General features: G+C 42.7%; 2 protein-coding genes across 3 annotated transcripts in view; one reads left to right on the forward strand and one right to left on the reverse strand.

Moving 5' to 3' along the window:
- sfxn4 (sideroflexin 4) overlaps window positions 1–5,363 on the reverse strand; it is a 19,234-nt gene extending 13,871 nt beyond the window's left edge. For both annotated transcript variants that reach the window (XM_024006781.2, XM_024006780.2), the window contains exons 1-2: window positions 5,156–5,363; window positions 4,956–5,021 (exon numbers count right to left, since the gene is read on the reverse strand). In XM_024006781.2, the coding sequence (XP_023862549.1) occupies window positions 4,956–5,021; window positions 5,156–5,194 (105 nt within the window). In that variant the 5' untranslated portion in view covers window positions 5,195–5,363. The remainder of the gene's footprint in view (window positions 1–4,955; window positions 5,022–5,155) is intronic.
- A 3,885-nt stretch (window positions 5,364–9,248) lies between these two features.
- On the forward strand, window positions 9,249–12,553 carry prdx3 (peroxiredoxin 3). The gene is made up of 7 exons (XM_024006783.2): window positions 9,249–9,354; window positions 9,720–9,834; window positions 10,060–10,201; window positions 10,399–10,534; window positions 11,838–11,941; window positions 12,043–12,208; window positions 12,366–12,553. The coding sequence occupies exons 1-7, from the start codon at window positions 9,319–9,321 to the stop codon at window positions 12,417–12,419; spliced, it is 753 nt and encodes a 250-aa protein (XP_023862551.1). The 5' UTR covers window positions 9,249–9,318; the 3' UTR covers window positions 12,420–12,553.
- Window positions 12,554–13,283: the final 730 nt, after the last annotated feature.

Raw genomic sequence — 13,283 nt, forward strand, 5'->3', positions numbered from 1 at the left:
AAGCATGGACGGAGTCACAACCCACACAAGTGGCTCAGGTAGTGCAGTTCATCCAGGATGGCACATCAATGCGAGCTGTGGTAAAAAGGTTTGCTGTGTCTGTCAGCGTAGTGTCCAGAGCATGGAGGCGCTACCAGGAGACAGGCCAGTACATCAGGAGACGTGGAGGAGGCCGTAGGAGGGCAACAACCCAGCAGCAGGACCGCTACCTCCGCCTTTGTGCAAGGAGGTGCACTCCAGAGCCCTGCAAAATGACCTCCAGCAGGCCACAAATCTGGCCTGCTGGACGGGACAGTAGTGGAGAGGGTAGTAAGTTTTAAGTTCCTCGGCGTACACATCACGGACAAACTGAATTGGTCCACCCACACAGACAGCGTGGTGAAGGCGCAGCAGCGCCTTTTCAACCTCAGGAGGCTGAAGAAAATGGCTAAGTGGACAGTTTGATTTCACAGAAGTGTGATTGACTTGGAGTTACATTGTGTTGTTTAAGTGTTCCCTTTATTTTTTTGAGCAGTGTATAATAAACACACAGAAATAGGAGCCTTAGGTCATTAATATGGTCAACTCCGGAAACTATCATTTAGAAAAAACGTTTATTCTTTCAGTGAAATACAGAACCGTTCCGTATTTTATCGAACGGGTGTCATCCAAAAGTCTAAATATTGTTGTTACATTGCACAACCTTCAATGTTATGTCATAATTATGTCAAATTAATTACGGTCTTTGTTAGGAAGAAATGGTCTTCACAGCCCAAACTGCTGCATATACCCTGACTCTGCTTGCACAGAACGCAAGAGAAGTGACAATTTCCCTAGTTAATATTGCCTCCTAACATGAACTTATTTTGACTACATATGCATGTTTAAAAAGATATACTTGTGTATTGATTTTAAGAAAGGCATTGATGTTTATGGTTAGGTACACTGGTGCAACGACAGTGCTTCTTTCGTGAATGCGCTTGTTAAATGATCACCTGTTTGGCAGTATGCTGTGATTCAATGATAAATTAACAGGTACCGTATTATTTACAAGCTAGATAACCTATTAATATCAACCATGTGTAGTTAACTAGTGATCATGTTAAGAGTGATTGTTTTTTATAAGATAAGTTTAATGCTAGCTAGCAACTTACCGTGGCTCCTTGCTGCACTCGCGTAACAGGTTGTCAGCCTGCCACGCAGTCTCCTCGTGGAGTGCAATGTAATCGGCCAAAATGCAGATTACCGATTGTTATGAAAACCTGAAATCGGCCCTAATTAAAATCGGCCATTCTGATTAATCGGTCGACCTCGATTTTCTGGTTTGAGTAGGTTTTAATAGTCATAATGGGTACAACATCTCCTATACAGTTTCCAGGGTTAGAGTAGTGRAGAAGTTGTCATATGCTGAGGCAGTGAAGAAAGTAGAGGAAGATATGTCAATGGGGAGGGATCCTGAGAGGAGTGGTGTGAGTAGTACATCTGTACCAGTACAGAGGGATAGGCCAAAAAGTGATATATTTTTCAGTAAGATTGGATTTTTATCATTTATAGCAATGGTTATCAACTGTACTGCAAGGATGGAATGCAAGTCGCAGAAAATTGAGGTTATGGTGGCAGCTGCAGAGAGGTATTTGGGTGTGTGAGACTTGACATCAGAGGAGTTACAGGGTGTGTTAAGTGGTGATGTCCCATCCTTTCAGGTTGTTGGCCTGAGATAGCACTAAATAGATTTAAATAGTGGAGTAGTGTTTTTATTTTTTTTATGAGTGTGTGTTAGATGGTAGGGTATTTGTTTGTTTATTTTTTCAAGCAAAGTATAAGGGAGTTGTACTCTAGTCTAGTTGGTGGCGGTAATGCAACATATTGGATGCCAACCGCTGTTAAACCTCATCAAAGAAGAAAAAGACAGCTTGGCTGTCGAAACATTGGTTATAAAAATATTGCATCAGAGCTCTCCTTTTCTTTTTGTGTTTATTTTTATGCCTGCTACTGAAGAGAGAAGAATGAAATGGAAGAATGCCTGATCGTGACGTGACACAGATAGCAGCCGTTGCTTTGCGAGGTATCTGAAAAGACATGATCTAAGTGATTGATAGTTGGTATTCAGCGGTCATAAAAGTATGCCTTATTTACTTTGAAGAATCAAACTAAATGTAAAATACACAACTAAAATATTGTATTCAAGTAAAGTAAGGTGAATAAATGATGGTTAAGTGATAAGCAGTAATGGACAGTCACTACCATCATGGGTCTTTTATTAATTGTTGTATTCTGTGTTGTTATAGCATTCAACCTACATCATGCACTTAATGTAAAAAAAAAAAAATCTAAACCGAAAACCATTATTTTTTTATAATCGAAACGACCTCAAAGCACTAATTGCTCAGCACTACAGATAGCTAATTAGCACAGGTCTTCCCTGTATTCTGTAAACATATAGCAAGTGCGTGGGCGATGTCGTACCCACAGCAACTATTAAAACATTCCCAAACCAGAAACTGGATTGATGGCAGCATTCGCGCGAAACTGAAAGCGCGAACCACTGCTTTTAACCAGGGCAAGGTGACCGGAAACATGACCGAATACAAACAGTGTAGCTATTCCCTCCACAAGGCAATCAAACAAGCTAAACATCAGTATAGAGACAAAGTAGAGTCGCAATTCAACGGCTCAGACACAAGAGGTATGTGGCAGGGTTTACAGTCAATCACAGATTACAAAAAGAAAACCAGCCCCGTCACGGACCAGGATGTCTTGCTCCCAGACAGACTAAACAACTTCTTTGCTCGCTTTGAGAACAATACAGTGCCACTGACACGGCCCGCTACCAACACCTGCGGACTCTCCTTCACTGCAGCCGASGTGAGTAAAACATTTAAACGTGTTACCCTCGCAAGGCTGCAGGCCCAGACGGCATCCCCAACCGCGTCCTCAGAGCATGCGCAGACCAGCTGGCTGGTGTGTTTACGGACATATTCAATCAATCCTTATCCCAGTCTGCTGTTCCTACATGCTTCAAGAGGGCCACCATTGTTCCTGTTCCCAAGAAAGTTAAGGTAACTGAGCTAAACGACTACCGCTAAACGACTACCACCCCGTAGCACTCACTTCCGTCATCATGAAGTGCTTTGAGAGACTAGTCAAGGACCATATCACCTCCACCCTACCTGACGCTCTAGACCCACTCCAATTTGCTTACCGCCCCAATAGGTCCACAGACGACGCAATCGCAACCACACTGCACCACTAATCATCTGGACAAGAGGAAATACCCATGTAGAAGAATGCGTTCATCGATTACAGCTCAGCATTAACACCAAGTCCTCCAAACTGTCATCAAGCTCGAGACCTGGGTCTCGCCCGCCACGCCCTGTGCAACTGGGTACTGGACTTCCTGACGGCGCACCCAGGTGGTGAGGGTAGGTAACAACTCTCCCACCCCGCTGATCCTCAACCTGGGCCCCACAAGGGGCGTTCTGAGCCCTCCCTGTACTTCCCGGTTCACCCAACAACTGCGGGGCCATGCACGCCTCCAACTCAATCATCAAGTTTTGCAGACGACACTCCAGCGTGAGGCCTGATTACCAACAACACGAGACGGCCTACAGGGAGGAAGTGAGCCCCTCGGAGTGTGGTGTCAGGAAAATAACCTCAACACTCAACGTCAACAAAACAAAGGAGATGATCGTGGACTTCAGGAAACAGTAGAGGGAGCAGTCCCTTATCCACATCGACGGGACAGTAGTGGAGAGGGTAGTAAGTTTAAGTTCCTCGGCGTACACATCACGGACAAACTGAATTGGTCCACCCACACAGACAGCGTGGTGAGGCGCAGCAGCGCCTTTTCAACCTCAGGAGGCTGAAGAAATTTGGCTTGTCACCAAAAGCACACAAACTTTTACAGATGCACAATCGAGAGCATCCTGTCGGGCTGTATCACCGCCTGGTACGGCAACTGCTCCGCCCACAACCGTAAGGCTCTCCAGAGGGAGTGAGGTCTGCACAACGCATCACCGGGGGCAAACCACCCTGCCCTCCAGGACACCTACACCACCCGATGTCACAGGAAGGCCATAAAGATCATCAAGGACAACAACCACCTGAACCACTGCCTGTTCACCCCGCTATCATACAGAAGGGTCAGTACAGGTCAGTACAGGTGCATCAAAGCAGGGACCGAGAGACAGAAAAACAGCTTCCATTTCAAGGCCATCAGACTGTTAAACAGCCACCACTAACATTGAGTGGCTGCTGCCAACAAACATACTGACTCAACTCCAGCCACTTTAATAATGGAAAAATGTATGTAAAAAATGTATCACTAGCCACTTTAAACAATGCCACTTCATATAATGGTTACATACCCTACATTACTCATATGTATATACTGTACTCTATACCATCTACTGCATCTTGCCTATGCCGTTCGGTACCATCACACATTCATATATTTTTATGTACATATTCTTCATCCCTTTACACTTGTGTGTATAAGGTAGTTGTTGTGAAATTGTTAGGTTAGATTACTCGTTGGTTATTACTGCATTGTCTGGAACTAGAAGCACAAGCATTTCGCTACACTCGCATTAACATCTGCTAACCATGTGTATGTGACAAATAAAATTTGATTTGAACAAGCCCTGTAACATCGAAATATGGCCATGTGTGAACCCCAACCCTATAAAAAGTGTGTATCAATTTAACCTTTTGTTWAAAAAAAATGACTTATCGCTAATATGAAATTTAAGGTCTTTATGCATCCAAATCTGTACAGCAAGAGAAAGTAGGTGTTAATGTTGAGACCAAAGCGTCCAGGCTGTTAAAAAAWCGCCTTCGTCCAATGACGCTGATGTGTAATMGAACGGAGAGTAGTTCAAATCCAACTTTGCTAACGGTTCTCTCCACAATCGAGTCACATGTGGAGTTTACAAAAAAATGTAATCATTCATAAGTCACATTTCCTGGATACTCACATCAGAGCAGAGCAAGGAACTTGGGTCAAGAATATTAAACCAGAGGCGTAGTCGACTGAGGAATGTCTGAAAAATAATTTCCATGCATTGAAACACTTCAGATCAACAATCATTCCAAATATGCGTTCTGTGGCTTACTAACGTTACATACAGTATGTTATTCATTGCTCATCTAATACGTTGATGGATGGGATATTCACCTTGCCCTCGTTTTTCCAATAAAACAAGTTAATATCCATTTGAAAAAGCAACGACTACCCACAAAGTCACACTGAATTATTGGTGTATAGGGTACATATTTTGTTGCATTATGTAAAGAAATAACTCCGTTTGAATTGTACGTGTCTAGGTCAAGTTCTATGTACAATTTACTTCCTGAGTTGATCACATGGCAGGGAACGTTTGCCATGTTCACAAGAGTCAGCTTGAGCTGAGCAGTGCGCAGATGGCAAGCACAATGACCAAAATTTAAAAATCTGCAGATAGCGAACCAGTTTATATTACGCCTGCTACGTTATGTTACTGGCGAACAAACTTTCTCTGTCAGATGTATTCCATATATATATATATCATAAAAAGTTTTCCAAGGCATTCCAAAGGTATTTTACCTAGCTAGATAAGTTATTATTAGGCAGCCTACCTGCGCAAACCATTTGTATGACGCCCTAAAACATCGCACTGCTGTAGACACTTCTTCTTTTAATTGTGTTGGCGGATCGCATCCAACCAAGAGGTGCATACACTGCCACCTACTGTACAAGAGTGTCAGGTCGGTCACGTCCTCCCTAGTCTCCCGTTGCCATACCTCCAAAATCACTTCGTTGTCAAAGGTAATTTTGAGGTCTGGAGAAATTTTAGAAGCGAGTAACTGCGCCCCATTATATGGGAGTGTGCAAAGGAGTGGGCGTTTCTAAAGCGAGCAGGTAATTGGTCGGATATTACTCTGCTATGCCTAACCCTCTCTGCAAGGTCAAACATTGTCCAAGGTAAAACAACTCGAGATGAAAGTATAATATGTCCACATAACTAAACCAAGATCAAATCAAATCAGGTGTTTTTATTTTTACTTTTTATTTCACCTTTATTTAACCAGGTAGGCCAGTTGAGAACAAGTTCTCATTTACAACTGCGACCTGGCCAAGATAAAGCACAGCAGTTCGACACATACAACAACACAGAGTTACACATGGAATAAACAAACATACAGTCAATAATACAGTAGAAAAAATACAAATCTATTTACAGTGAGTGCAAATGAGGTAAGATAAGGGAGGTAAGACAATAAACAGGCCATGGTGGCAAAGTAATTACAATATAGCAAATAGACACTGGAATGGTAGATGTGCAGAAGATTAATGTGCAAGTAGAGATACTGAGGTGCAAAGGAGCAAGATAAATACATAAATACAGTATGGGGATGAGGTAGTTGGATGGGCTGTTCACAGATGGGCTATGTACAGGTGCAGTGATCTGTGAGCTGCTCTGACAGTTGGTGCTTAAAGCCAGTGAGGGAGATATGGGTCTCCAGCTTCATTGATTTTTGCAGTTTGTTCCAGTCATGGGCAGCAGAGAACTGGAAGGAAAGGCAGCCAAAGGAGCAATTGGCTTTGGGGGTGACAAGTGAGATATACCTGCTGGAGCGTGTGCTACGGGTGGGTGCTGCTATGGTGACCAGTGAGCTGAGATAAGGCGGGGCTTTACCTAGCAGAGACTTGTAGATGACCTGGAGCCAGTGGGTTTGGCGACGAGTATAAAGCGATGGCCAGCCAACGAGAGCGTACAGGTCGCAGTGGTGGGTAATATATGGGGCTTTGGTGACAAAACGGATGGCATTTTGATAAACTGCATCCAATTTGTTGAGTAGAGTGTTGGAGGCTATATTATAGATGACATCACCGAAGTCGAGGATCGGTAGGATGGTCAGTTTTACAAGGGTATGTTCACAGCATGAGTGAAGGATGCTTTGTTGCGAAATAGGAAGCCGATTCTAGATTTCATTTTGGATTGGAGATGCTTAATGTGAGTCTGGAAGGAGAGTTTACAGTCTAGCCAGACACCTAGGTATTTGTAGTTGTCCACATATTCTAAGTCAGAACCGTCCAGAGTAGTGATACTGGACGGGCGGGCAGGTGCGGGCAGTGATCGGTTGAAGAGCATGCACTTAGTTTTACTTGCATTTTAAGAGCAGTTGGAGGCCACGGAAGGAGAGTTGTATGGCATTGAAGCTCGTCTGGAGGTTAGTTAACACAGTGTCCAAAGAAGGGCCAAAAATATACAGAATGGTGTCGTCTGCGTAGAGGTGGATCAGAGAATCACCAGCAGCGAGAGCGACATCATTGATGTATACAGTAGACCTTACTGTAGTAGACCTTACTATGAAATGCTTACTTACGAGCCCTTAACCAACAATGCAGTTCAAGAAATAGAGTTWAAAAAATATTTACTAAATATACTAAAGTAAAAAAGAAATAAAAAAATAACAGCCCTCCTTTCCCTGTAGTTCACGATCAGCTCCTTTATCTTGTTCACGTTGAGGGAGAGGTTGTCCGGGCACCACACAGCCAGGTCTCTGACCTCGTCCATATAGGCTGTCTCACGTTGTCAGTGATCAGGCCTACCACTGTTGTGTCGTCAGCAATCTTAATGATGGTGTTGGAGTCATGCTTGGCCACGCAGTCGTGGGTGAACAGGGAGTACAGGAGGTAACTAAGCATGCACCCCTGAGGGGCCCCGTGTTGAGGATCAGCGTGGCAGATGTGTTGTTMCCTACCCTTACCACCTGGGGGCGGCCTSTCAGGAAGTCCAGGATCCAGTTGCAGATGGAGGTATTTAGTTCCAGGGTCCTTAGCTTAATGTTAAGCTTTGTGGGCACTATGGTGTTGAACGCTGATCTGTAGTCAATGAACAGCATTCTCACGTAGGTGTTCCTTTTGTCCAAGTGGGAAAGGGTAGTGTGGAGTGCGATTGAGATTGTGTCGTCTGTGGATCTGTTGGGGCGGTATGCGAATTGGAGTGGGTTTAGGCTTTCCGGGATGATGGTGTGGATGTGAGCCCTGCCCAGCCTTTCAAAGCACTTCATGGCTACCGACGTGAGTGCTACGGGGTGGTAGTCATTCAGCCAGGTTACCTTCACTTTCTTGGGCACACATACTATGGTGGTCTGCTTGAAACACGTAGGTATTACAGACTCGGTCAGGGAGAGGTTGAAAATGTCAGTTGGTCTGCACATGCTCTGAGTACACATCCTGGTAAGACCACAGCCTGTCGTTAACAAAAGGAACAAATTAGTCATAGTGGGCAGAACAAGCAAGGAGGTGGGCAGAGCCAAGCACGAGCTAGCYAGATCCTATTTGCATGTTCTAGCATCATCTGCATATTTTCGTTAGAGAACACCGACTCTGTGAAGTGCGCATGCGCACCTTCTAAACAACACGATTTTGAAATAATTTGGCTAAGGGCAAAGTCGACAAAACTTGTCCACTCTGTTCATAACAGATTTCTAGTTTTGTGAACAAAAACTTGATTGAGATTAAATGTTTCATCAATAAGAAAATGTGCAGAATMTCAATCTTGTTCCATCTTCTCCTACTTCCCGCCAGTGGGTTTACTCTCACTATGTGTTTTTTAAATTGTTTTATTTTGGGTGGATTAAATTAGTTTTCCCTGTCGCATATGGGTTGTATTTTTACCTTGTTTTTTTCAACTCGTCCAGTTGGCGGCGGTAATATATATTTTTGGGTTGTAGTCTGCCATAAAACCCACAGAAGAAGAATAAGTCGTGCATCTTATCTTTTTTCACCTGTTGTCATTCCCAAATCCCGTTGCTGCACCTTAGATAAGCTATTGTACAACTTGATATCGAAAAACAAACCATATAAGAAGAGGACGCAAGTCCACAGAGTTTCTATACCCAGAGGCGCAACATCGCGAGACTTCCAGGAACGCCTGCGAAACAGACCAGGTCGGGGTTTGAGAAGTTAATGAGAGAGGTAAAAAAATCTTACTTAGTTGGTAAATCTAAAGGCACAACCTAGATCCAAGCCAATGTCTTAAGTAATTAAGCATGTTGTTTTCATCCAAAACAACTTTATATCGAAGGAGTGCCTTTAAATTTACGACAAGCACATGCGCAGTTCGCTTGAGACTACCGTTCTCTTTGTCAAGGCCATGTGATTTGCTGCAGTGAGTGTCCTCTCTCCTCYTTCTCAAAACATATTGGAGGAGAAGGTCAGAGGGGAGGGACCTCTGGATTTCTCATCCAATGGGTTTTGAGAAGGAGAGGCGTGCGGACGCTAGAAGTATTCAAATTGAGGCCTTGGTATCCAGTAATGCGATTCGGCCTCTGCTCTTGTCAATATACAAAATGGCAGCCACCATTGGGAGACTGTTAAAGACCTCTGTAAGTTCATTCATAAATATTTTTATGTTAAAACGTTACCAGTAGTAGTGGGCTGCATTGAAATACAAACGGTATAATAGCAATTTAACATTTCGTTGTAGCTATATAAATGGCAATGCGAATTGGACAAAGAGTTGCAAAAAGTGTCAACTGAGCTTGACGGGAACGTCACTAATTTTATTCAGGACAAATCCCTCTGCCCAAATAATAACTTACCGCTAATGCCAAATTTTAGTAAAAACTCTAAATATACAATCACTGATTATACTAACTGTCTAAMGATCATCAGCGCCAGTAATAACGGTTGTTGTCACGAAGTGCAATTTCTCTATCTCCCTTTCTAACGTTACCCCCTCCCCATCTAGGCAAAGGTTGCAACTGGAGGACTGAAAGTATCAGCCTCGCCACATGGAAATTCAGTGAGCAAGGCCTCAAGAATTTTGATCTGTCCTGTACTGCAGAAAACCTGTTTCTCCACCAGTATGTATAGACCATGGACAGGGAATGTGATATGAAGTTGATCAAAGTGAGGGGGGATGCAACAATTATGCCTATTAAATTGCATTCTCAAAACACATTCATTAACTGCTCAACAATTGTATACAATTATATTAAAGTCATGCAATAAAGTAAATGTTATAAAATTTTATTAATTCCCCTAAATATAGAATCCACTTTATTCATTTAATATCTTTCTCCCAATAGGTACAGCTGGATGGGCTCCAGCTGTCACTCAGCACGCACCACATTTTAAAYCTACAGCTGTCCACAATGGCGAGTTCAAGGAGATGAGCCTAGATGACTTTAAGGGCAAATACCTGGTCCTTTTCTTCTACCCTCTCGATTTGTGAGTAGCACTATTCCCTTGGAAAGACGAGAATGGATTGCTGTGTTTAGCTGCATGTCGTGTACGGTACACCATCCTTGACTTTATTAGTCTTTAGAATTATTTAACGGCCTATGCTCTTTGCKCTACAGATACTTAAGCAGGAGATTGTGGATGTGCCATTTTATTCAGAAGCATTTTTTTCTTTCTCATTACAGCACGTTTGTTTGTCCGACAGAGATCATCTCATTCAGTGACAAGGCCAGCGAGTTCCATGACATCAACTGTGAAGTAGTGGGCGTGTCGGTGGATTCGCACTTCACCCACCTGGCATGGATTAACACCCCTCGCAAGGTACAGTGGGTAGGGTAGTATTCCATAGACATACAGAAATCATTCCATATACAGTACCATTCCATATACAGTACCAGTCTAAAGTTTGGACACACCTACTCATTCCAGGTTTTTTCTTTATTTTGACTATTTACTACATTGTAGAATAATAGTGTAGACATCAAAACTATGAAATAACACATATGGAATCATGTAGTAACCAAAAGTGTTAGATTTTAGATTCTTCAAAGTAGCCACCCTTTGCCTTGAAGACAGCTTTGCACAGTGACATTCTCTCAACCACCTTCATGAGGTAGTCACCTGGAATGTTTTTCCAACAGTCTTGAAGGAGTTCCCACATATACTGAGCACTTGTTGGCTGGTTTTCCTTCACTCTGCAGTCCAATTCATCCCAAACCATCTCAAATGGTTTGAGGTCAGATGATTGTGGAGGCCAGGTCATCTGATGCAGCACTCCATCACATTCCATTTTGGTGAAATAGCCCTTACTTAGCCTGGAGGTGTGTTGGGTCATTGTACTGTTGAAAAACAAATGATTGTCCCACTAAGCGTAAAACAGATGGGATGGCGTATAGCTGCAGAATGCTGTGGTAGCCATGCTGGTTAAGTGTGCCTTGAATTTTAAATAAGTCAGTGTCACCAGCAAAGCACTCCCACATCATCACACTTCCTCCTCTATGCTTCACGGTGGAAACCACACATGCGGAGATCATCCATTCACCTACTCTGCGTCTCACAAAGACACAGCGGTTGGAACCAAAAATCTTAKATTTGGACTCATGAGACCAAAGGATAGATTTCCACCAGTCTAATGTCAATTGCTCGTGTTTCTTGGCCCAAGCAAATCTCTTATTATTGGTATCCTTTCGTAGTGGTTTCTTTGCTGCAATTCAAACACATTTTTAAAAACCTTTTTATTTAACTAGGCAAGTCGGTTAAGAACAAATTATTTTAAAATGACGGCCTACCCTGGCCAAACCCTCCCCTAACCCTTTCTTGAAATGTTCTGTATTGACCTTCATGTCTTAAAATAATTATGGACTGTCGTTTCTCTTTGCTTATTTGAGCTATTCTTGCCATAATATGGACTTGGTCTTTTACCAAATAGGGCTGTCTTCTGTATACCACCCCTACCTTGTCACAACACAACTGATTGGCTCAAACACATTAAGGAAAGAAATTCCACAAATTAACTTTTAACAAGGCACACCTGTTAATTGAAATGCATTCCAGGTGACTACCTCATGAAGCTGGTTGAGAGAATGCCAAGACTGTTTAAAGCTGTCATGTGTCTTGTTCTCAGGCTGGAGGTTTGGGTGACATCCACATCCCCCTGCTGGCAGACCTCAACAAACAGGTGTCCAGAGACTATGGCATACTTCTGGAGGGTCCTGGCATTGCACTGAGGTACTGTGCATTCTAAATGGAAACCTATTCCCAATAGTGTATTTAACACTGCATTTCTTCCACGATATTGAGTAGTTATCCATTGTCTGTCTGTCCATTAGGGGACTGTTTATCATTGATCCAAATGGTGTGGTGAAGCACATGAGCGTCAACGACCTGCCAGTGGGCCGTTGTGTGGATGAGACCCTGCGTCTGGTGAGGGCCTTCCAGTTTGTGGAGACTCACGGTGAAGTGTGCCCTGCTAGCTGGACCCCCGACTCTCCTACGGTGAGGCCACTCTCCTAAACTACCCTGCCAGGGCCTCAGACAACTAAAATGAATACAAGCACCAACATATGAGTAGCAAGGACTTTGTCTTGGTCTCCCATCAGTACATTGTTTTTGGATGATCAGTTTGCTTACTATGCAAGTTTTTGTTTTTCAGATCAAGCCAACTCCAGAAGGTTCAAAGGAGTACTTTGAGAAAGTCAACAACTAGATGACACACTTCACAGCTTTAATAAATCAATTAAATTATCCAGAATTGAAAAACTATAGATATACCAAATACTTTCCATTAGTTTAGATGGAAATAAAGATTTGAAGTGGTCGGTTGTCTGAGTTGAAACATTCCATCCTGTTCACTAGCTTCTATTTCTTACAAGCAATTCACTGTGATCACATTGCAAGTATTGAGAGCCTACACGTTTGTTTTAAAATAATGAAATAGTCCTAACATTGCAAAGAGCATGTAAATATTGTCAAGAGTTTCAGGGGTCTGTTTGACAGTATCAAAATAAGGGGAGGGGGGAGGGAAACACCCATCACACACTTTATCAATAAAATTAAACTSATCATACATAGATTGTATTTTCCCCAAACAGTGTTAACAGAGACCGTTGCTACCGTGTCTTGATAGTTGAAAAAAAAAAAGCAGTTACCAGATTTAAAAGCCAGACAACTTGACCTTCATTTACAAACCATGCCTATATAAGCTCTGTACATCGTTTTTTTTTTTACAGCAAGTTAATATGCAGGTTTAAAATGTCTTGACATATGGTACACATCAGGTGCCAGAAATCAACTTCAGTGGATGTAAAATTTGAAAAAGGCATTGCAACTTCTCATACACATACTGTATTTACAAATGGGGGGAGCATTAAATACTCCGCAGCACGTAGCTAAGTGTATTTCACTTTGTACAGTACGTTTGCGGCAACTTGGCACAATCGCCTCATTTCATCTGACATTCAATGTTTCAGGTTATGAAAACCAAAGATAGCGTGAGGGACATGTCTGAAGAGCCCTTTAAAGCTTTAAATAACCCACAAAACCAAATAGTGTCAATGTCATCCCTTTCTGC

Source organism: Salvelinus sp. IW2-2015, linkage group LG18 (genome assembly GCF_002910315.2).
Source record: "Salvelinus sp. IW2-2015 linkage group LG18, ASM291031v2, whole genome shotgun sequence".
Taxonomy (NCBI): domain Eukaryota; kingdom Metazoa; phylum Chordata; class Actinopteri; order Salmoniformes; family Salmonidae; genus Salvelinus; species Salvelinus sp. IW2-2015.